A 25065-nucleotide genomic window follows, 5' to 3' on the forward strand; every position below is an offset into this window, starting at 1 on the left:
AGTACTTGGAAAATGCTGTGGTGGTAAAGGGCACCTGCCACTCACTACAGGGTAGATTTTAGTTAAAAAGCTGATGATGAACCTATTCCATTGCCTAAGCAATAAGCACTTGGTATATCATAGCCTGATAAGGAACTTTTCTGAGCTTTCAGATGTCCTGGTTCAATCTTTGGCTTTCAAGTCCATTCTGCAGAACTAACTTCTGAGACACTAAATTATCTCATATGCTCAGATCTTGGACATGACTGGTTAAAAATGAAGAGTGATCCCACAAGATCAAGATTAAAATAGGTTTATCTGAAGAGTTTTGGATTTTCAAGTAAATGCTTTTCCAAAGGCAGGTACATTCTGAAATGAAAACCAGTACTCCTTTGCTCCATATAATTACTCCCAGGTTTACCTGAGGAAAAAACTGAGCTTTCCACAGTTTTGAAATAAAAGGTCATGTTTTTGTCCCCAGATGCAGGGACCCCAACACAGACACTGTGCCCCAGAATTACTGAATTAGCAGTGCATTCCCTTGCCTAATACCTCTCACATCTCTTTATGCAAAAGCATCCTGAATGAACCCTTCCCATAGCATGGTTTGCCTACCAACCTGGAGCACAGCTACACTGGTTCACTGCACTGGTAACTGCCAGTACCATCACTGTGTCCCCATCCCAAGGAAAGAGTATGTGCATTTGTCCACCAAACCCAGCATGGCTTCAGAAGAAGTGCAAGACACCTTACCTTAGGATTTTTCCCTTCTTTGGCCAATAAAGCACGTAGTCGTTCTTGTGAAGGTGGTGCAACAAATATAATATATGGCTTCAAGTCAGAGTTACGTAGTGTTTTCAGTGACTGCAAAAATAGGATTAAATATTTAACGCTTTCACCCAGGAACAGGGCACTTATTGATGCACAGTTCATATGCTATACTTGGTAATACACTCTTCAAACACAACAACTGTACAGTATATTAACAGCAACAGAATTAACTGTAACAGCATTCAGAGTTCAGACACCACTTCCTATGAAATTTATATTCTAACATTTTTCAGCTTCATGAAACTGAAATATTTACTTTTGGTCAAGAATATTCTTTGTAACTGAACTGAAGGAACAGATCTTTTGGTATCCAAAAGCAATAAAAAGGTTAGCTACATTGAACTAAGGGTCGTACAATTCTAAGGAAAGGTATCAGCTTTGAACAGAGCGAAGAGTCTTTAAATATTACAGTTTACTTGAAAAACTACAGTTTAACCTTTTCTGTTTTGAAGATTAAAATACAAGACATCAGATGCCCTATTACTGTATGTGCAGCATTCTGTTTTGTCAGGTTTGTCTTGGGATAAACAACTTGTCTCTGAGATAAATTTTTGTAGCCACAGAATTAGACAAATTTTTAAGAGTTATGAATTTTCATCTCATGACATGCTTTGCAATACCCATGAGCTATGCTAGTTAAGTATCACATGGTCCCAACCGGTGATGACTAATTGATGACTAACTATAGCTTCAATACTACCAGATTTTACTGATGTGGCTGAGTTTTAGGGCTTCTTTTGCAGCATCTACAACAGCAGCAGACCTCATACACATTGCATGTATCAGAAAACAGGCCGCATTCCAGGACTCAGCCTCTTACCACATTTGACTAAATTTCCAAACAGGTATGCAAGCACAGTTTTTCGCTTCATAACCAAAAGGTCACAGCTAAATGTTTTTTCAATACTGTTGATGTGATGTACTTAATTTCTGAACTGTATTCGGAAACTGCACAAACATTCCTGAAATGCAATTTCCAAGTATAATCACAAACAATGTCCTCTCTGTCTTCAAAAACCCCAAAGATCACAGAGTAACTGGAAGATGGAGAGACACAAATCTTATTTTATTTCATTTTTAATTTTAGATGGTTTCCAGATACTTAAAGCTGGTGAAAACCAAGACCCCTATCAACTGCAGCACAGATAAAGAGGTGCGTATTTGCAAACGAGGAACTGAATAGAGTCAACTGAGCATCCTGGCATAAACATGAATATGGATCTTGAAAACACACTCATTTTATAAACTAGATAGAGCTCTATAGATAATTCACAGCAGCTTCTACAATTAAAACACGACAAGAGCTCTGCCATACCTGGGTATGAAGATTTAAAAGGCAAATCTTGCCCGAGTTGATGACTTGCCGCACGGAGTCTATGCTGGTTCCGTACAGGTTCTTCTCAAACTCCCCATATTCAATGAACTTCCCTGCAGCTATGTCACTCTCAAACGCCTGTCGGGAGATGAAATGATAATCCCTGCCAGCTGCTTCCGTCTCTCGCCTACTCCGAGTAGTATCTACAAAAAGGAAATTGAAATGCTTATACATGTAATAGAACTGAAGAAAAAGAAAAACTCTTTCTCTTAGCAGGCATATTGCTAATCATGCAAACACAACCTCCAAGCCCTCCCCAACCTAACACAGGAAATATCCATAAAATCCATGTATTTTATTTTCTACAATAAATGTCCCTGGTCAGATTAAGCTGTCAAACTTAATTCAGAGGTTTCTTTTCCATTATCTAGAAGAAAAAAACAGTTAACTACAAAAAATAATAGTTTTAATTGTGCAGTTGTGTTCTGAATGTGAAAACAGCTACTAGTTGCTTTTCAAAAAACATATATTGCTGAATTGTTTGTAAACACAATCTAGGGTACACTAGACATTAAAAATATAATATTCACTGAAATACAAGTGGCTTCGAAGGTCACTAAAGCCACCTGAATTGAAATTTATGCAGGACATTTGATTAAAAATTTTTGCCCGTTTATACTGGCTTCTTTTTGAACTTCTGTAATTCACTCCAATTTTAATCAAACCAATATAAATGCATGTCTTATAATGCTTCTGGAACACTGTGTTTGTAACACTGGATTTGCATTAACTTCCCTCTTTTCAAGAGCTCAATACATCCTGCCCCAAACCCCCAAGCTCCAAATGACTGTTTCCAACACAACAGGATTTGTCTGCAGCCAAGGCTCGGAACAAGGATCCTCATCTGCTGTCACACTCACGGGGCACGGCGGTGGCAAAGCGATCCACTTCGTTATTCATCAGTCTCTGCCGCAGCTCGTTCTGGCCGCAGTTCTGGGGCCCAATCAGAACGATGGGACGTTTCCTGTTTGCTGGCTGATGGTACAGCGACATTTCCTCGTAGGTCAAAATTTCCTCATTGTCATAATCTTGAGAGAGAACAATAAAACAGTCACAAAGTACTCTACTGCCAGTTTCATGTATTGCCTGTCATGCAGTATCAGATTTCAGACAGCTCCTGAGTCTCTGCCCAACATCTAACTCTGAGTCATCAAAGCAACAGAAGCCCAAAGATCATCATGTGCCCAGTACAAGAATTCTTTCCCTTTCTTGGGAAAAAAAAAAAATGTTTCCACTTACTACTCTTCATATATAACTAGTAGCACAAACCCAAGAAACAACTTTTACCCAAAAAAAAAGTTTCTAGTACAAGAGTAACAATTTATACCCAAAGGCAGCAGCCATCATCCCAATCTCCAAGTACTTTTGTAATAACATAGCCTATAAAATCTGTCAAGAAAGTTTCCATTTATGAAATTTAATTATGCAGAGTGAGATATTACAAAGCCATAATAAATTGGTTCATCATTGTAAAACGATGAGTGCCTCTATGCCTAAAAAGCTATGTTTTTTCCCTTACCATCTGATCTTTATTAAAGACACTACAAATCCTTTTACTTCTTTTACATCTTTCACTAAATGCTACAACACAACATAGCATTGCTCTTACACAGAACTTGCTGCTAGCATTTCTAACATCATATCCTGAATTTCAGCATTTTCTCATAATCTTTTATAGTTGTTTATAATTACACACATTGTACAAAAGTTGTTCCTTACCATCATTTTTATTTGCATTGTATAAAACCTTTTTCCGTTTCTTTTTGTTCTTCTTCGCGCACCAGAGCTTTCCTAAACAAAATAAAAATGATGACAATCAAACAACCATACAACAAAAATCTTCCTATTCTGCCCATATTTTGGATCTTTAAAGTGGAGAATTTATTCTGCAGTTTTGAGAAGGCATAATATCCTTTTGTTGATTATAATGCTTTGGTGTATTAAGCAAATGTCAAGGACTTCAACCAAGTCATGGCAGATAAAGTTCTTTATGAAAAAGGGGGCTTTCCAAATTCTCTAAATCCTCCTAATTACAGCACACATAGTTGTGAAAAACCCACGTGATTTATATAACAAAGTGTTAAATTCAGACTTGTATTTACATGAAGAATTTCAAAGAATTATCCCACTTGTATTACAAAAAAAAAAAACCCACACAAGGAGATATTTCTACAACCTCCACCATGACAAGATTCCGTGTAACACTAATTTAAACACTGCTACAAAAGATTTTTTTTTTTAATTTGGGAAGCATATATCCCACCTGATTTTTCAGGCTCCTTGTCTTCTTCTATGGTTTGCTTCATTGCTTCTCTTTGTTGCTGAAAACTTTTTCCTTGATGCATTAAAAAAAGCACAAGAGTCATTAACATTTAGAAACCATTTCCATGCTTTTTCAAAATGACTTACTCATTTGACTCTTTCCTAATCTTTTACATCTCTGAAGGTTCCAGTAGAATGTAACATACAAAAGAAATTTTAAAAGAGAAACCAAAATTGCTGCAAAACTGATTTATTACTTCAGAAATATATTCATCAAGAGAGACTTGCAGAGCATTTGTTGTATACTTGACAGTTTTGCCTGGAAAAGTGAAAGTACAGGAAAGACTACATTTTCCCACTATGATAATGTAATTTTCTAACTATTTTTGTATGTCAAATGTGTTCTATTTATATTAAATATTTTGAACTTCAATTTAAAATTTACTAGCTTGTATTTAAATCAGTGTTTCTCTGAATTTATTCAAGCATCATAAAGTTACAGTGTGATATTCTACAGAATTTGAAAAGTTTTTTCTTCACCATGTGTAACAGAGCAGCAGGTCTTTAATGAAGTAGGCTGCAACATATATTGCAATGCAAAAATTATGAACAGACTTCAGTATATGACATCCTATTACCCAAAGTGAGAAAGTGAGAAAAGAAGTCTGTCACAAGTAACTGAAGCCCTTTGTTAAGTGAAAACATACTGAAAAGTGACCACAAATAGGTACTGTATCAAGTAGCTTATTTGGAAAAGGTAGGAAACCCCAGAGCTGTGCCCATCTCCAGAGAAGAAGCGGGCTGCAGTCCCACATCTCTGCTGCAGCCAGCAGAGGGAACTCTGAACCTGCTGGGTCCCCATGGTGGAGGAATAAAGGAAGAGGACAGCAGCTCCTGAAAGCGGCAGTAAAAGCAGAAGTTTTACTCTGCATTTAATTCCAGACATGGCGATGCCCAACAGTAAGCTCTGTTGCAAATGGCTCAAAGACACAGATATATTTAAGGCAACAGATATTTAAGAGTACACAAGTCTTTGAAAACCTGAGTATTGCTCCTGTGTGGCCATGATAACCAACTTGACTGACCATCAAGATTTTTCTAGAGCTTTATTTACCAGGGATAAGGCCTGCCAATGGTTGATTATCTTCATCTCCATCTCTGTAAGCCTGCCACCAGTTTGGATCTTCTTGACTGATCACGTGGAGTATGTCTCCTTTTTGAAAAGACAGGCCTAACTCTCGGCAGGGGACGTAAGGGTCATCAGAGGGATCGTAGTCAAAATGCGCTTTCACGTGTATCTGCAGGAGATCAAATGTTAAAACAAGGGAAAATACCCCAGTGACTTCTGAAGAATTAAACCTTGTCTTCCTGTGATTGCATTAGAGCTACGATGTAGAAAAACTCCAAGCTTCCATAAAACGGAAACTTTATCTGGGGCATACAGGAGGTACTGGAATGGAATCATTACGGTAACAATGGAAAGGACACAGTTGTGCTAGGCTGGATGGAAAGGCTTGAATTTAACATGGGACTTCCTCACCACTGTGGGAGACAATCCCCCAGCTACTGATTTAAGTTCTCTGCATTCAAAAATTATCAGAGGCATTCTGATTACTTAAAGTACCTAATAAATACACAGACTGAAACACATTTGCTGGACTTAAAGTGAAGTTTCACTTGTAAAGTATTTTGTCACCAATCATTAATGTCTGGGCATTCTTTCTTGAAACTGTTAAAGCTATCTTTTCCTCCCAAAGCATATTTGCAAGGTTCAACAATCCAAGTTTTTTTTAATACATACACACTTATATACATACATATATATATAGACACACACAAAATACAGAAATTCAAAATCAGAAGCTCAGAACCACAGAAAGTTCTACTTCTACAACTTCTTTCAGAAACTGAGTTAAAATTGTACTAAGAGTTTTGGTTTAAGATCATTAATGTTTTTCAACAGTTAATTCAGGTGTTAGTCTGATAATAAGTAGAATCAATTTAAATGGCTACATTTTGGGTTTGTTCCACAATGTAAAGGACCTGCAGAAGAACTTTTTACACACTACTGGTAAAGCAAAGTACATTTCACCAAGCACAAGAACATCTGTAGAGCCACTTACAACTGTCTCCTTCGCAGGAGGTGGCTTGCTCTGCTGACTGGGAATCAATACGAAGGTCAGAGTACCATGCATGTCAGCCTGAGAGGAAAAATAGACTCTTCATATACAGTAGCAAAATATGGCTTAAGGTTAAGACTTTTAATAAATAATACATTTCAGAAAATACTTTAAAAATTCCCATTAGCTGTTCCTAACAGTGCATCATCTACCCCTTAGCTAGTTTAAAATATATAATACAGATAAAGATGCAGTGATTCAGTAAGACTACAAAGCTAAGTGTTGCTACTCAGATTTTAAAAGCCTAGCTTTCTTGAATAAAAACTATATTTGAAATGGAGCAGCTGCTGTTCTGTCAAGCACAGATGTAGGAAAAATGGATAATTGTCTTGTTCAAACAGAACAGTTGTTCTGCTCTGTTCAAAAATACCAACAAGTGTGTCTACTGGAATGAAAAAGCATATTTAAAAAATGTAATTTTTCTAGAATTGTTTAAATGGAACAGTGCTTGCAAATCTAAACACTTTCTACTATGATTTTATGCTGTTAACATTACCAAAGAATTCAAAACACTGTTTAAAGATTTTGCTAAGATACTCAAATCTTGCATATGTGAAGTGTTCAATACCAACATTGTAGTCATCCTTGATAAGAAAGTAGAACATAATAAACGTCTGGTCTTTATCTTCTTTGCTTACATACTTCCATTTGCAGAATGTGTTTGCACACATAAAAAGTATCTTGATAAAGTGCAAGTGACAGCCTGTGACAAGGTCTACAGGTGTTTCATGTCATATACACCATTCTATGAACCTTAACACAACAATTTATCCTGTATAAAACAAGAAAATGCATCTATTTCAGAAAATTCAGAACTACGGATTAAATAAAGTAAAAGTAACTTGAATAAGTTACATTGCCTGCAAGAACGGAAAATCCATTATTTTCAGTCCACAAGGAATGTACATAATCTCACAGTGATCACGTGAACAGCCTAGTCTAAAAGTCAGGTGTAGTTGATTATCACTTAAGTAGCAAGCAGTGAGGCAAAACTAAGGAAGTAATTTCTTTCTCCTGTACTTGAAGTGTTTTGGGGGGTTTGAAGTATTTTAGAACTTAATTTCCAAATTACAAAATAAAAATTACGACAGATAAAAGATTAAAAGTATTATTTTAAATTAGTTCCATTAAAAATATATTCTAAAAATCAACAAGGTTGTGTTTATTTTATTTTTACTTTTCAGCAAATTGATTTTCTCTTATGCTAATGCATTGTGGCTTTACACCTTTTTTAACCCTAGGCTGCAGGAGCTAATCAGGAGCAGAATAAGCTCTCTGCAGAGAACTAAACTGCCAGACTTGAACTACGTGTTAATCACCTCCAAAACACTCTTTTCAGAAGCACAGGATTTAGCTACATATGGCTTTAAAAAACAGAGATGGCAATGGAGACAATCACAAAACATGAAAAATCTCAGATCTGATTAAAAAAAAAAATGGACATTCAAGGCTTCTCAGAGAAATGTAAGCATCTTTCTAATTGAGTTAAAAACAGTAAAACAAAAACCCCCAAACTTCACACATTTCTGCCTCTACTTCCTTCCATTTGATCTCACTGTATGAAATAGCTGAAAAATTTTAACAGCAAATTTTAGAAAAAAGTCCAACTGAAGATGAAAATTGTCCATTAAAAACCTGCATCTCACTGTACCATAAAACAACTTCATCTATGGATATTGCTGTCTACAATTCCTGCACAACCTACAGCTGAACCTAAGTCTTTGTCCTGATTCTGATTTGTCTCTAGAGCATAAACCTACTAAGTAATGTGAAGATTTACTAAATATGTTTCTCCTCCTTTTTTTCCCCCAAACACCCTACTAAATAACCTAGTTGATATTGCCAATGTTTTGTGCCAAAGTCATAAATTAACCTCTTAAAAAAATCATTTTTATCTGTTTCCACTTTGACAATATGGTCTTGCCTGCTGCAATTGGACCAAAGATTCAGAGTTGGGTTTCAGGTGTCTTGGACATTGATCCAAAGCAGTTACCAGGGAAAAGCATGAAAGAAATGCAATTGGGCAACAGAAAATACTGGTGGTAATTGCCAGCTTTTGACATTTTTCTCACAGGGCCTTTTTGCAAGTGAGTACCTCTATCTTACTAATTCCTGATGGATTTCTTGCCTAGCTGCTTTTAAACTAAAGTATAACTTTGTCATGAATGGTGTAATAAGCAAGCAAATGTCTATACACGTAAACTGCTGGACAAAAGGGCTTTTACCAGGTGGGAAAGTGTAGTAAGTCTAGTCACAAAATGGTCCCGTGTGATACCATTTGTGGTGGGTTAAGTCTGGCCAGCAACTTAAGCACCAACCAGCTCCTAACACACTTCTCTCTCCCAGCAGGTTGAGGGAGAAAATTGGAAGACCAAATGCAAGAAAAACATCTCACGGGTCAAGGTAAAACCAGTCTAATAACTAAAGTGGAAAAAGCCCAACCCAACAAGTGATGCAAAAGCAATCACTCACCACCCAGATTTTACTGCTCAGCCTGACCTTACATGGCCCTTCACATCACTGTGGTTAATTTGGGTCAGCTGTCCCAGCTGTGTCCCCTCCCAACCTCTTGCTCACCCCAGCCAGTTGCAGCCAGCAGACAGAGTGAGAAACAGAGGCCTTGACACTGCGCATGCACTGCTCAGCAACAGCTAAAACACTGGTGCATTATCAACACTGTTTCAGTCTAAACCCAGCCTAAAACGCAGCACCATATAAGCTGCTATGAAGAAAATTACCTACAAACCAGCCACACATTTATTACTTGTGGACTGAATAAGAGACAAAGAGGAAAAATTATGGCTTTTCGGAGCTAAACAAAGTTTTCCTAGAAATCATTAGAAGTAAGTAACAGCTTGATGCTTCCACATTTGTAGGCTTGATTATTGCAGGAACTGCAATTACACTTGTCAGTATTGTCATATGCATCAGAAAGAAAACTTGAAATGGACTTCCACATATGAACACCAGCTACCAGAATGAAAATACTTTTGAGACTAAATATGAGTAAAATGACAATCAGAGTCAACAGGCTTAAGACTTATGAAATGAGTATCTATTGCAAAGAAAACAAGAAGTGTTCCAACTCACCAGCAAGTCAAAAACTTCATTAACATCTTTTCCACGGATCTCAATGCCATTGATCTCCAGAACTTCATCCCCTTCGTGCAACAGCCCACTCTTCTCTGCAGCACCTCCTTTGACTATTCGACTGATGATAACAGAATCCATTTCATTGCGAACAGTAGCACCCTGTGTAGCAGCAACACATTCTGAATTTATTACATATATGAAACTCAAAGCCATCTATTGTATATATTCCAAGCCTGTGGAAAAGCTATGCTGAAAGAGAATGCAAGTAACAGCTTGGATGCATACACACAATGCTCCAGTTCAAAAAATCCACTGCTTAACTCCTACAACCTACACTAAAGACTGAGGAATTTAATTGCTCCACACCATAAGATTCATTTTTTAAAATAAACATAGTCCCGAGGAAACTCTTACTTGAAAGAAGCAAATAGCAGATGATAACTGGTAAACAAACCCCAAAAGCAGAAACCAGCCAATCAAAAAAACCTACACCTGGTTGGGACAAGGTTTAAGCTCCCTTGCAGCAAGTTTAGAATAGATCTTGGATCTTGGATCTTGCCAAGAAGATCTGTCAAAACCCAAGCTGACAGAAGTTGTACAGATTTTACATGGTAGTATGGCTACTGCCCAGTTCAAGTTAAACACAAGTTTATTGTCTAGGACTGTTTCTCATTTTGGAGGGAGGGAGAGTGTTTACAAGTTAAACACTACCTTGGCATTCGAATTCCTAACATTTCACAGCAATCTGGAAAGGACAAAAAGGCTCACTTCCTCCACATATAACTGAGTAAGCACCAGTACTTACCAAGGGAATATCCCGAGCTTTCTCAATGCGAACTATTTTAACCGTCTCCCCTCCGTACATGCCAACATTCTCATAAATCTTTTCATCTGTCATAGGCTCTGGTTGCATTTCTTGTTCTGCAACCTTATCATGAGCCAGCAGAAGTGCCTAGTGTTAAACAAAAATCAGCTCAGTTACAGAAAATATCACACTTGATATGCATACAAAACAGCAGAATAAATTCTGCAATTTCAACAGTCTCTGCAGGTTATAGAACTTTGCAAACTGACTCAAGCAATTTAAAAAATCATTTATCACAGCTACATAGAACCTACTTTTTTCAAAACTTTCAGACTAGAAAATAATACAAAAGCAATTTTGAACACAACTGTGACTGAACTTCTCTCTTACCTGTACTAAAAAAAACCTGACATTGGTTTACTACGTATGTGTCTGTAGACTCAGAATAAGTTCTGCAGAGAAAACTACTTTTACATCACCATCCCAGGACAAAATTCGCTTTATGCACCCTGAGGTAAGCATGAAACAACTGCCAAAGGTAAAACAAAGCAACTCATGTGCTGCCCTGTTCCCACTGACCTATTGCTACATTGTTTATGTGCAAATCACCCCGTAATCCATACAGACTGTAGCAAGGGCTGAATACAATCTGTATATTGTATAAGTGTATAAGTGTAGTACATTGAATACAATGTACTACACTTCATTAAAAAGTTCCATTAATTTCTGGAAATTGCAATTTCCTTATTCCAGAAAAATGAGGGTTGAGAAATAAAATTCCAGTCAGCCCAAGGCAAAAAATAAGTTACATTGAAAACAACATCAAGAAATAGATCCATTAGATTAGAAGTTTCATTTTGTTTTACCTGCATGTGAGGGGCATTCAGCAAAGCGTTAAGCTCCTGTCCATCCTTATGGTGGCTGGGTTTCAAAACACTCTGTACCTAAAAAGAAATCAAGCAGTAAAACTCTAAATATAGCCAGTGATTTATCAATCCTCCCTCTCCTACTCAAGCACAACCCCCTACTTGCTGACTTGAGTAATTACTCATTTTACTGAAACTAAGGTATATCCATGTTTGTTACTACTGCTGATTGATTAATCTGGTACACATTAGGAAAACACGCAATGAGACCACAGGACTAACCCAGCACATCTTGCCTCAGTAACTGTCTACCACATCTAAGTTGGCATCCAGTACCTCATACAGATTTGTAAATACCAGAGATTGGCAATGAGCTCAGGTATCACAAAGATGTGCACAAAAAAAATCAAACTATAGACAGTGAGAGTTAGTGATTTCGGGGCAGTGAAATCAGTCACAATGAAGTGTATTATGAGACCGCTGGGCTTTTAAATTAGAGTAATTTCTTATTAATGTGACTAGCCTTCCTCTTCCTTAAAAACAGATTATCATATTCTTATTACACAAACTATTTCCACCAACAGCAAGACCAAAGATTCCAAGACAGGTTTTGCAACGCATCCTGGAGCTCCTGTCTCAGGAAGTGCGCAAATCAAAACTTCAAAAGGTCCCTCCCTGGAAACCTGATTTCTTTGTCTGGTTCCAAAATAATCCACACTAACACAAGGATAGTTTTTGCTCAAGCAGCTTCAGCTGCCAAAATAAGTTCTCCTTCTCATACAGTTACCAAACGAGCCTTGCCATCATGTCTTGCAAATACTGGTATGCTCATACAGAGAGCCAAGAGCAGGGAAGTGCTCTTACATAAAGGTGAGGCTGAAGATACTTTCCAAAGCCATCATCCCCTGGCCTAATCTGACCAAAAGCACACAAGTGCAACAGCACTTGAATACAAAGACATCAAGAGTAGATTATACAAATCAGAGCAGCAGTTTTCAGAGAAATAGGAAGCATTTTGTTCAAGAGCTTTTGATTCTCACAGATGAAGTAATGTGACATCAGAGAATCAAGAATCCAAAAGTTTCAAAGAGAAAATAATTCTGCTTTTTGTATGATCTAACAGTATCTAAAGGTCGGAAAAGCCTCTATATTAGAAGCAATTATCTACAGAAATGCTAACAACTATCTTGGATGCTACCACAAAACAGCACTGAAAACTTTCAAGTCAAGACACTTTTAAATTCCAGGAGAAGCCACTAAACAAACTGTGCCCATGGAGCAAGATCCTCATATTGCCAAGAGAAGTGTCACATTGAACATACTCCTGTGGTTTGCAATAAACATGGCACAACCTCCGAAAGCCTTCCTTCAGCCACCCCTAGAGCATGCCTCATGGTGAGCAAATGTAGTACACCTTAAAACAGTTGAAGAAGCCAGATTTACTTAGTTTCTTAAAGCGGTTTCTTTAAAATCATAGAGAACAGAAAGAGTTCAGCTTCACAAAGTTCTTACTTCAGTCATAGGTCTAAATTAGAAAGGAAGCTATTACACCTGGCTTAAACTGGATGCCACACAGCAAACAGAACATGACAAAAGACATATTTCACTAACAAGTTTTCCTCTCTTTTGAAAGAAAAGATTCTTCTGTACAAAAGACTTTCTCATAAACATTTATTTAAGGTCTCTAACTTTCAAGGGACTTTGAAGAAGCCACAAGAAGTCTTAAAGCTTTATTTATCAAATCTTTATGATCTTTTAATAGGAAAACCTACTCAGAAGCAACTTGGAAGTCTTCCAAGGAACACAATCTTCTGAATGCAAGGTCAGAGACTGGGAATTTCACAGTGGAAAAGAAAGTAATCTGGCTCAACCAGTTACTCTGTGTGCAGTAAACATCCCTTATGCAAGTTGAATTTCTGCTTTGAATAATTTATTAACAATTTTAATATATCCCCCCTGTAAGAAAAACATAAATCTCTCATTTGTTTATTTAATGAAGCTCTAGGAAAGCTTCAGGCTGCCCTATGGACCACTTATTACAGCAGTAGTGCTGCTTGCCAGAGTCCTTTGTAACTCATGGTAATAAATCCCAAAAGCTATTTCTTAGCTTTATCAACTAAGAAATTTGAAGAAGACTGTCATTCCAGAAGTGACACACTACATATAGCACAGATGATCTGCGTATGTGGCAATACCTGTATTTTCTTAACTCTTCTGGATAGTTTTTATTGTTAACCATGTTACCTTTAGACCAAGAAGCTTTCCCCCACCCCAGTCCCTGAAGTTATCCATTTGGTTTCATTACACACACCACAATCTGTAGGCATGTATGATGGAGGCATGTGCTGGAGTGATATTAAGCATTCAGAAATTAATTGCACCTGCAAAAGTCTGTTGCTGTTTACCAGCAGTTGAGCAGGACTGACAGATGGAGCACACATACACATTCTAGTGCACTTACACCAGAAGTTATGACCTTCCAGTGTATCCCCTCAACAGTACTGATCTAGTTTATTTGTCTGATTTTGCAGAAGCAAACAGTGGCAAGTCCAAAATGTTTAGCAACAGTCTATATAAATTGAGCCTATTAAGTATATTTAAGAACAGGAACGTCTTTAAGGTATTTGGTATGTGCTGTTACAGGCCAAGTCATAAACTGTCTTGAATGATGTATCAAATATTCTTACAAGATCAAGATTCAGGCCCCATTCCCATAATCCGTGCCCCCATCTTGGTCAAGTTTAAATGGATTTAAAATCAATTTAATTACACTTGATGTTTACTGGTTATTTTTATTTGAGGCTTGGAGTACACCCCATTACATGAAGATAAGCTTTCTCAAATAAATTCCTTAAGATCAAGTGCTTCATTCCACCTTTTTAATTCAACTGAAGTTTCTTAAAAAGATGAGAAAAAACTTGAGTTGTTAGTGACTGGTTATCAGAATTGGTGGGAAAATTAACCGTACATGTATACTACCAATTTTAAGAATTTTCTAAAGAGGACTAGAAAATTAAAAAACCCTAAATAATATTAGTTATTACTTCTTTTTTTAAAGGAAGACTCTTTTATGCTGCATTGTGCAATTGTGTTGTAAAACGCCTTTTCCTGTTAAGAGATGTTCTCTTCCACAGTATAAAGCTGCAAACAAAACATGTCTGTAGCTTTAAACTGGGGCACACACACACCAAACAGTTTCAGAGTTAAGACACTGTTGCTCATGACCTGTGCACTAAAATATGCACACTAGCACTACCTGCTATTTAAAATTAATGTTATGCATGTATCTGCTATTTTTCTTTCTTGTAATGTCTTCTGGCTTTAATCACCAAGATGTTATCAGTATCTTAAATGCAGGCTTTTGCAAGCGTCTTTTCAAAAACACCCTGAAGTAAGTAAATGAGCTGCTTTCTGGGGGAGTTTCTTATGCCTATGCTTAGAGTAGAAAAAGCAAAAGACAATAAAAAATGAGAGTACTAGAAAAAACTTAAGATATGCAAGATGAACACATTGTGAGGGTTAAAAAATACCCCACACCAACAACAAATTCAAAAAACCAAAACAAAAACACCACCAACTTTTCTAAACCAGAAATAATTTCCTTCCACACTGCTAGATAACTAATACAGAAACCTTTCAAAAATGAATAAAAGATCTGAAAACCAAGCATAAGATCTTCTATGCAGGCAAGACAAGGAAGTACAAGGTGATGTGAATGGAGGCTTCAAGGTATCCTCTTCTCGAGACACTCCTGTCAGACACAGAAATATTTGTCCTGAATTTCTGGCTCTATCATTTCAGGATGTTATTGCAAAATACAAGTCACTTAAATACACAAGAAGTTGAGTCACTGAGAAACTAGATTACATGTGAAAATGGGAACAGACTTGTAAAATATTGAGTTTTCAGGAATTTCAAGGCTGGACAAGACAGGGATGGAAGATCAAGAGTCAAAATGAGTGCAGTGATTTGTCTTTTATGTAATAGTCTTGTGGATAATGATCAAATTGTGTTGGTTTAAAAATTTTGGATAAATGAAATATTTTCCTTTTGCTTAACCTTTTCCTGACTGGTAAGAGACACAAAACTGGCTTTGCACCACCTACTGATTTTAGAATTTACCAAATCACCTGAAAAGAATGTTGGGAAGGTAAGGGGTAGTAAGAAATGGGGAGAAACACCAGAGTTTGGAAACAGACCTAGAGTTTTCCTAGGCATATTTTCTTCTTGGAAACTTCTATTAAGTAGCAAATAGAAGGTCATCATATTCATGAAGGGAAAGAATCAGCTTTCTTAAGGGTTACATCTGTAACACCTTGCATTATAAAAGAAGGTTCAAAAATTCTGACTTGCATCTGAATGAAATCCTAAACCAGGCCTATGTAAAGTGGGTGACTGGGGAGCAGCTTACAAACAGAAGGTAACTGAAGAGGCTCCTTCAGACTCACAGACACTGTGAACAAGCCCAGTGAGGAGTTTGAAGCAGGCTACACACTGATGAATAAGCAAGCCAGAGGGAAGCTTACATGTACTGCAAACATATGATTACAGTGGGTTGATTAGAAGTTTTCACAGATTCACAGGATATTCTAAAGTACTTCTACCTGCTTTTGGTACAGTCTTACTGACAAACCTAAACAAGAAAATCCAAATCTGAAGTTTAATCAGCACCTCCACCTTTAGATTGTATTTAAATTATGTTCCTCAAGAGTCAGTAATTTCTTCTGCAAAAGAACTTCAAGCTTGCTACAGTGCTGCTGGGCTTACAAGATTAAAGTCTAGGAAAAGAAAGGAGAGTGGAAAAAGCTGTTGAAAAAAAATACTTCAGGGAGCAAGAAAACCAGATCCTAAACCAAACTAACCAACCCAAAAATCCCACCAACATCCATCACTTGCTGCCACACTGAAATACTCCAACCCATGTACCTGAGTCAGTTTGGTTTGCTGGGTGCTAAATGCTGGAGCCTTTATCCAAGCCCCTGGATCTGGCTTTGCTGAACACTACAGTGCTAGGCTTGCACTGATGTTGGTATTCAAGCTACCTAGGTGAAAGCTAACAAAATTTATATGGGTTTAAGATGTAGCCACCCTTCACTACTATATATACTTGCACCAGACCATGGAAAATTGTGACAAAAGTTACTGAGTGACCCTTTGGTATATTTTAACAACTTCTAAAAAATGCATCAGATCCTACAAAAGAGCTGTCATCTGTCAGACCAAAAGAAGTTTAATCACAGCAGTAATTAAAGCATTGAAATTAAGTATTAAGGGGTCTGTTGCTCACTTGAAAGCAGAAGGCTCGTTTCCAGTATGCTTGTTTTTCTCAGAGACGACTCCCAGTGTAAGAACCATGGCTCAACTTAGAGCCAGTCTCTCATCTCACAATAAGAGAGAACTGTAACTCAGTTCCTGAATGCTTGAAATAAAGAATACCAACGGAAAGGGAGCTAGATTATCACAACCACTCCCTTTCCCTATGTTTAAACATAGTACCTTCTCTGTTACATATCTATCCATGCTAAAGAGGGAGTTCCTACCCCCAAAATATTTTTCTGGTTACTGTTTGCTGTATCTGGTTTTTCCAGATTTCCAATCAGTGACTACTATAACCTCTTTCATATTCAACATTCACTCAGACAAGCTTAACAAGTATGCATTTCAACAGTAGCTATGATTATAGGTTTCATGTATGTCACAGGGATGCATTCTGTACATACCTCTTGTGCTAGTTCTTGTGCATTGGAGCTGAGAGGATATGGAGGGCTGGCTTTGTTCATGTGGACTGTAACAGCGTTGTGGATCTTAAATGCATTCTGAAAATCACTATTTTGAACAAGCTGTAAAATGAGTGAGATATCCTCTTGACTCTGAGGGTCTACCAAAACGTGCTGGATATGCTTAAGAGAATTTAACAGTTCTTCCACTTCTAGGTAAGAAATAACAAAATACAAATAAGATATGAGTTAACAAGAATTATAGCTAATATTTATATTACGAGTTATACAAAATTTTTTTTACTGTTCGGTTTTTAAACCAGCAGTGATATATGCAAGTTTATTAGTTATCTGTTATTCTAACTTTTTTGGAGCAGAATGTAACTGAATTAAAAGAGTAAAAAAAAGAAAAAGACCCCAAGTCAGTAAGAGTAGTAAGACTTTATTGCTAAGCTCATCTTGATGCCCTGAATATTCACTGATACCTTGGTTCACTTTTCTGTGTGTACCTATCATACATGGTAAAAATCTATGTATCTCAGCTATATATTGCTTATAGAATGAATGTAAGATAAGTAAACTACACTCAACTTACAAACATAAAATTATGCTCAGTCTTAGCACATTGAAATAAAAAGGATGAAAAAACATCATCTGTGAACATTTATGAGTTTTGAAAATTACCTACAGCAAAAGAAAGCCCACATCTTTTACCTACATGAATATAAGTTCTGTTTGGGCAGTGAAATATTTTAATATTTTAATAACCAGTTTCTGTATGTTTGCAGAATACCATGCATGTACTGCATTCTGGAGTTTCAAGAACTGATCTGATGCTTTACAAGTGCTTTTCAAAGACATTTATATTATTTTAAGCCAAATCAAATTTCTGCTAAATAAGTCACTTCTCACAATTATGTACTTCAGAAACCACCTAAAACAAGGAATATGGATCAAAACTTAAGCAGACAAAAAGAAAAAAATAAAAGCATGTTTTGAGTCTTAAATAACATACATGTTTTCACACATTATCTGAAAAAAATCTGTTCAGCCACAAGCAGCTGGTCAGCTATCTAACATTTTAATAAATTAAAGTAAGCTAGAACTTTTTAACCCTAGTATTTAAAGAAAATGAACAATAAAGAAAATCCCGAATTTTAAAACTGTCAGTTGATACTGATACCAAAATATCAGCTTTGAGAGTAATTTTAAAGTTTTAGCAGCCTTCATTTATTCATTATGAGCTAATAAAATCAGGAACATTATCAGGACATCAGCAAAATTGCATTTTTAACATGAAAAATCACAGCAGATACTGATCACTAACATGACCAGTACACTGGACACAAGCCTAGACTCAAAATTTTTGAGCACAACATAAAAAATAGTTGATAAATGGGCACAAGAAAACCATAAAGCCTAATAAAATATGCATTTCCAAAAAGTTTAATTGTTTTAATTTTGGGCAAACCATGTCTACACACAAGCTGTCAAATATGAGTTTTCAAGTTAAGTCTTCTGTATTATAAAAGGAAACAAACAAGCCAGGGCTGCTACTCTTGTACTTTACTGTGTGCAAGACAATAAAAAACCAGTAATAAAACCCCTCCAAAACCATTTCACACATGCTCAAAACATCCTACCACCAAAGGTCAAGGACTTCTTCCTGTAACCACCAAGGAAACAAAGGGCAGTAGGACAAAAGCTGCACAGAAAGCTTGGATACTGGATGTGCAGGATATTCCACTGCTGATATCCAGTACAGGTCACAACACTAATTATGGTAGCCAATGTCTCACTAGGAAACTGTATACACAATATACTGCTTATCACACTGGGAGAAATGCCATTTGGGGAGAAGGCTAAAGAACACTCCAGAAGTGAGAATATTTGCTAAATAGGACATTGTCAGCTGGCAAAATTCTCATCTAATGGAGAATGCACAGTACTGAAGTATCTCTTCAACTCAATCACAGATGTTATTGTATAGCTCCTGACAACTGCTTGGTTAAAAAACATACTAACTCAAAGTTCTGCTATTTGTTATGGTTATTGGATTCAAAAAGCAGTGAGATACTAGAGAAGAACCTTGCTTCTTTTATGTCTTCCTAACTATTTTACTCCATCATTCCTGAACTCTCTCCTATATACCTGAAAATTCAAATACATACACATATATACACACACAATTCTAACACATGTTGCATGTAAGATATGTATTCATACAGGAAGACAGACATCTTACTCTGTATCTACAACAAAGACATCCTGTTCCTAGATGTCTTTACATACTCTCTTTTTAGCCCTTTGCTAGTTCCTTCTGTGTTGCCCTTTCTTACATACTATCACAGTACTCTTCCCTGTGTAATTCCCTTCTACACTGAGGCTTCATCTGCTGGATACCAAAGCTTTATACCAAGTGATTTGCCCCCATCATGAAACAGCAAACAAATACCCACCTCAACATAATTATAAAACAGAAATAATGCTTCAAAGGAGTGAAATGAAGTATTCCTCAAAAGGCAGCACTCAATTTTCTAGTCACTTGTTTAACAAAAAATCGCTCATAAAACCCCACACAAATCCAGATTTATGCATGCCTAATTCTCTCTAGACTCCTGCTTCTGTAGTCTGTATCACAGGTGAGACTACGATGCAGAGTTTGGTTTTCTTTTTTTTTTTTTTTTTGGTTGTTAATTTCAGTCTTTTTAAAGTAACAACAATACAAAAACCACCACGTAACAAAAGACTCCAGATATTTCCTACAAAAAGAGTTGTCTTGAAGAAAAATAAGTTCAGTAAGACCAACATCTGCATTTACTCACATAAAAGTCAGGGTTCTTTTGCAGAAAAAGTCCATTTTTTAATTGCAGATCAATTAACAACCAAATACTGGGTTTTGTCAAGTCTTCTTTTGCATGAAGTGCTGCAGCCTTTTTCCATTAGACTATGAAATGGCTGGAATGTGACTGAGCACTGTGAGATATACACATTAATCAAAAGACTGCCAGGGCAAAAGTATGCAACTGCAGGGGAGGATGTGCAGTCACAGCTTAACATGTTAGATTAGAAAACTAAGAAAAGAAAATAGATGATTTTTATCACCTTAAACAAAAAGTTAACAAGAGCAAACTTAAGAAGATAGGCTTTATTATATCTCAGCACCAATGTCTTTGTTCCCAAACTTTTCTATAGAGTAATCTGTATGCTGGTACTAGTACTTTAATGTTTCAAATATAACTTAAATCACAGAGCTAGGAAAAGTAGTTTTCGATAAAACAGTATTTCAGAAAGTTTATTTATAACATATTTATAAATAAGTTTTGGCCAAGGTATAAAAGCAAAAAACAGGTAGCTTTAAAAAAATCATCATCACTGTAGCCAGAAAGGGCTTACTTCGGAAAGGCTTACTTCCATGAAATGTCACTCATTTAACTAAATTAGCTGAATGAACCATAGGAAACCAAAGAAGTCTGCATTTTATGGAAGCATATTGCTGTGAAAAAGCCAGTAAATAATTATATGCACACGTGCTAGGTGCAGAGACTATTATTTCCATTTAAACAGCTGTTTAAATCATATACTGTTTTGATAGCAAACATGCCCTTTAGCATTCTTTTGGTTAAGTCTCCCGTTTTATTTTCATATATGAATTCCAACTTCTTTAATCTAGTCTGCCTTCTTTTATGATGATAAAAGCATTGAAGACTTGGCAAAGATCTGCCAAACTAGACAACAGCACTTACAAAACATTTTCCAAACTAAAAATACAGACACCTAGGTCAATATTGTTACTTAAAAGATGCATCTTCAGGAGAAGCTCTATGGATTAACACACACACACTCACACAGACAGACACAGATACAAAAGCAAAATTAAAAATAGTATTTTTAAAAATACCAAAGAAGGACAGTTAAACATCTCTGTCATTCAGTAGCAGCTGTCCAGTTTTATTTGGGGTTTTACTAATTAATCTCAGAGATTTGTGAATGTGACTATGCACTTTAAGTTGGACAGTAAAAGTGGAAAGAGGGAAGAACCAGATGCTGTGTTACAAATGTTATAAAGATTAACCCAGAAACTGGAAAATGGACACACTTAAGAGTAGAAGAAAATTTTGTAACAGTTCAAGTTACTGCAGAAGCACTTCACTGAATTTAAATTTTAACTCTGTTTTTGACAACACTAGTGACTGAATACAAATTCTTTAGACTATATAGGTTAAAAAACCAGTGCATTTTATTTAGAACTATTTTTTCCTATGTTTGCAACAATTCAACATCATAGCTGTGTATAATCAAAAGCACTACTCTTAATCACAGAATCACGTAGTGGGTAAGGTTGGAAGGGACCACAGTGGGTCATCTGGTCCAATCTTTCTGCTCAAACAGGGTCATCCTAAAGCACACTGCACAGGATTGCATCCAAACAGGTCTTGAGCATCTCCAGTGACGGAGGCTCCACAGCCTCTCTGAACAATTTGTTCCAGTGCTCGATCACCTGCACAGTGAAGAAGTTCTTCCTCATGTTCAGGTGGAACTTCCTGCCACCAGTTTTTGCCCATTGCCTCTACTCCTCCTGCTTGGCACCACCAAGAAGAGCCTGACTCCATCCTCTGACACCCTCCCTTCAGATACTGAATGTACTGATGAGGTCCCCTCTCAGTCATCTCTTCTTGAGGCTGAACAGGCCCAGCTCCCTCAGCCTTTCTCTAGAAGAGTTGCTCTCTTGTTGCACTTCACTGGACCTGCTCCAGTAGCTCCCTGTCTCTCTTGTCCTGAGGAGCCCAGAACTGGACACAGCTCTCCAGGTGAGGCTCACCAGGGCTGAGCAGAGGGGCAGGATCCCCTCCCTTGACCTGCTGGCCATGCTCTTCCTAAGGCAGGATCTCATTGGCCTTCTTGCCGACAAAGGCACTGCTGGCTCATGGAATGTTGAACTATAAATCCTCTCCTCTTAAATCTTAAGTTTACTGATCCAAATGACAAGACCCAAATTTTGATTACAGAAGTGGACCAAGTCACCCAGTAAGTTTTCTTCAAGATGCACCTCATACCATGCATTATTTCCTAATTCATCTCTTTCCACAGACACACACCTCCAAAATCTTCTTGTCCCCGATGTCTGGCATTTCTCTTCTTACACCCAGTATACAAAGAATCCTAGCTTCCATTCAATACCAATTTCCCATCTTCTATTCTTGCTGAGCCAAAACTAGTTTCCTCCTTCCACCTTTTCACAAACGCTTGGACAATTGCTCAGCTTCTCCCACAGCTAGTACCCTTCTGAACTCCCCACTGAGAGATTTTAAAACCTGCCCTTCATCACTACAGTGATTTCTTCCACTGTTATTTCTCCTGTTCAAACAGCTTCAGTCTAGACCAACTCCTTGCTAGTTCTCAAGTATGTCAGACTGATGTATGTTACTCACTTCTCAACCCTGCCAGCTTCCATGGGTAGCTGCTTTGCCCATTGCTTTGCACCAATCCTCCCTCCATGATCTCAGCACCTCCAGCATGAAACCTAGCCCCAGCTTTCTAATTGCAAGTCACACTGTCCTCCTTTCTCTAGCTTCAATTTCCAATTCCTTCAGCAGTCTTCACAGCTTTTGGCCACTATGGCTAAACAACTCCCAACTGAAGACACTGTTTTACTGTTTGACATCCTTTTTTGTATCTTCTGCTTTGTGTTCCCTCTAAGGAGAGAATTTTACAATCAAATACCTAACACTTCATAAAGTTAACTAGAGAATCTGCTTCTTACAAAGAGATCTCTCAGCTGACAAGCCTGCACTAAAAAAGGTACACCCTCCTTGTTTGTAACTGACCCTGCTCTCCACAGGAGGCTGAACAGGATGACTTCCTGATGACCCTTTCAATCTAAATTTTCCTAAAGAGGGATTTGTACAATAAGGATTACCAGAGGTTATAGACCAGAGACATGTCTTTAGCAGAGTTGCTGCTCAGGCACACAAATACTAGAGGTGAAATAAAGAAGAAATTAGCAATTTCATAGCTATTTCTCACTCTGTATTCTCAACTACCAGCCAACAAGAAAGAAAAAAAAAATCAAGGAATTTTGGTGCAACCCAGAAAAAAAGGCTGTCTTTTTAAAGCAATCTGGATCTCTGAACAGGTATGGATTTTGAAAACTGAACAGGACTTCCATGGATTCCCAGTGCATCTTCTTCACTCTAATGACACATATTTTATTTAAAATACTTATGTTTGAGGAAGAAAGGTTAGAAACTTTCTCTAAGCAACCATAATTAAAACAATGACAACTATGAAATGAAAAATTTCAGCATCCATTTCTTAAAAAATTATTAACATTACATTTTCATCAATGCCTAAACAGATTTTCATAATCAACACCAATACTTTAAGAGATGTATTGGTGCAATATTTTTATCAGGTAGTAATTGATAATGCAAGACACAATGGGAAAAAAGCACTAGCATGTTTCTCCCTGAAGTGTCAACAACCTTTTATTTTAAACGACAACTGTGTTTATTCATTCCTTATTCTGGTCTACAGTTCATCAAACACCTTAAAATTGGGTATTACTTACATGGTTTCCCCCAATCTTAAGAAGATAGAGACATTGACTTAATTAATTATCATCCACAAGGTATTTAACTGTTCCCCAGATGGATCAGTTTTGAAAAGTCACTTGCTAAGGCACATAGCCTGATGTTTGGCTAAATAATAATATCCCAAACCACCACAAATCTGAAGGACAAGAAGACTCTAAATTTATTTATGAAAAATTATCTAAATTAGGTTTCCAGTGACCTAAAAGAGCATTAATATCAAACAAATCTTTACTCCATTGACCTACTCACTGCATTTTACCTACCTAGTGTTTTCACAGTGTAATGAGGACTCTCCAAAACAATCCCTTCTTCTGTGTCAAATATTGGATTATCTATTCCAGTTTTAGGAGGAATTTGTGCTAGTTTCTTTAGCCTCATGGAAGCAGTAAGGTCCAGTTCTTGTTTCCTTCCCTCTTCTTCTCGTCTGCGCCTTATGTCCTCCTGTTGCTGGCGGATTCGCTCCAGTTGAGCACTGCGCCGCATGGGCATCATCCTGGAGCCCAAGTCCCCAGGGCAATCAACAGCCATTTCTCTGTGCTTCTGAGGCTCCTCAGGAGACACAAGATCCACATTTTTTGCTTCACTGTCAGAGTCTTCCGTGATATGTCCATTCATATGAGAAGTTGTCATGATTATTTGTAATTATGCTTATGCTCTTCAAACCAAAATGCTGCTATTAGGCCAGTTTGTGTTACGATGTTGTGTAAAATCCATTATAGATTCAAAAATATTTCCCTTCCATCACAAGACACTTGAAGAGGCATCCAGGAGGAAAATCTAATAACAGATATATTAAAAAAAAAAAAAAGAAAGAAATTAGTGAGTAATTGGACAAATAAGAAAACACCTAAGGTCCCCAGGCATCAGAACAATGGAACTTTGCATCCAAATTTACATAGTGGTTCTTCCCCTACTAAGAACTACAGAATCCTCACAAATCTGTTCCACATATTTTGGTGCCAATGCTTCAGGTGCCAATGTAAGAAAAGGAGCATTGTTCAAACATGAACAGTGTCAAAATAATGTCAAAATCTCTTTTATTCCCAAGTGAAAACCATGGTGATTCTGTACTTAACACAATTGCAAATAAGCAGTTTTCAGAGAGTTCTCACTCAAGTTTTAATTTGTACTTTCATTCTTAAAAATTCCAACACAAACCATGCTTACAATCCTGCAGACACTAAATATGAAAAACTTGTTATAAACAACATGTTCCTAAGTAGTTGAGTAGGCTGAACACAAGCAAAGATATTTGCATTTTTTGTTTATAAATTGAGGCATTTGATGTAAACATTGCTTCCTGGATTCAGAGAAGGCAGGCCTGACATAGAGTTAATCCAAAAGATACTATCTAAAGCAGA

General features: G+C 37.1%; 1 protein-coding gene across 1 annotated transcript in view; it reads right to left on the reverse strand.

Annotated features, from left to right (window-relative positions):
• PALS1 (protein associated with LIN7 1, MAGUK family member) overlaps nucleotides 1-24483 on the reverse strand; it is a 29660-nt gene extending 5177 nt beyond the window's left edge. The window contains exons 1-12 of the mRNA XM_041420487.1: nucleotides 23968-24483; nucleotides 17112-17320; nucleotides 11392-11469; nucleotides 10526-10672; nucleotides 9718-9879; nucleotides 6571-6648; nucleotides 5562-5745; nucleotides 4449-4520; nucleotides 3905-3976; nucleotides 3046-3213; nucleotides 2126-2328; nucleotides 733-843 (exon numbers count right to left, since the gene is read on the reverse strand). Of these exons, the coding sequence (XP_041276421.1) occupies nucleotides 733-843; nucleotides 2126-2328; nucleotides 3046-3213; nucleotides 3905-3976; nucleotides 4449-4520; nucleotides 5562-5745; nucleotides 6571-6648; nucleotides 9718-9879; nucleotides 10526-10672; nucleotides 11392-11469; nucleotides 17112-17320; nucleotides 23968-24334 (1851 nt within the window). The 5' untranslated portion in view covers nucleotides 24335-24483. The remainder of the gene's footprint in view (nucleotides 1-732; nucleotides 844-2125; nucleotides 2329-3045; nucleotides 3214-3904; nucleotides 3977-4448; nucleotides 4521-5561; nucleotides 5746-6570; nucleotides 6649-9717; nucleotides 9880-10525; nucleotides 10673-11391; nucleotides 11470-17111; nucleotides 17321-23967) is intronic.
• Nucleotides 24484-25065: the final 582 nt, after the last annotated feature.

Source organism: Onychostruthus taczanowskii, unplaced genomic scaffold (genome assembly GCF_017590055.1).
Source record: "Onychostruthus taczanowskii isolate IOZ18803 unplaced genomic scaffold, ASM1759005v1 scaffold1, whole genome shotgun sequence".
Classification (NCBI taxonomy): domain Eukaryota; kingdom Metazoa; phylum Chordata; class Aves; order Passeriformes; family Passeridae; genus Onychostruthus; species Onychostruthus taczanowskii.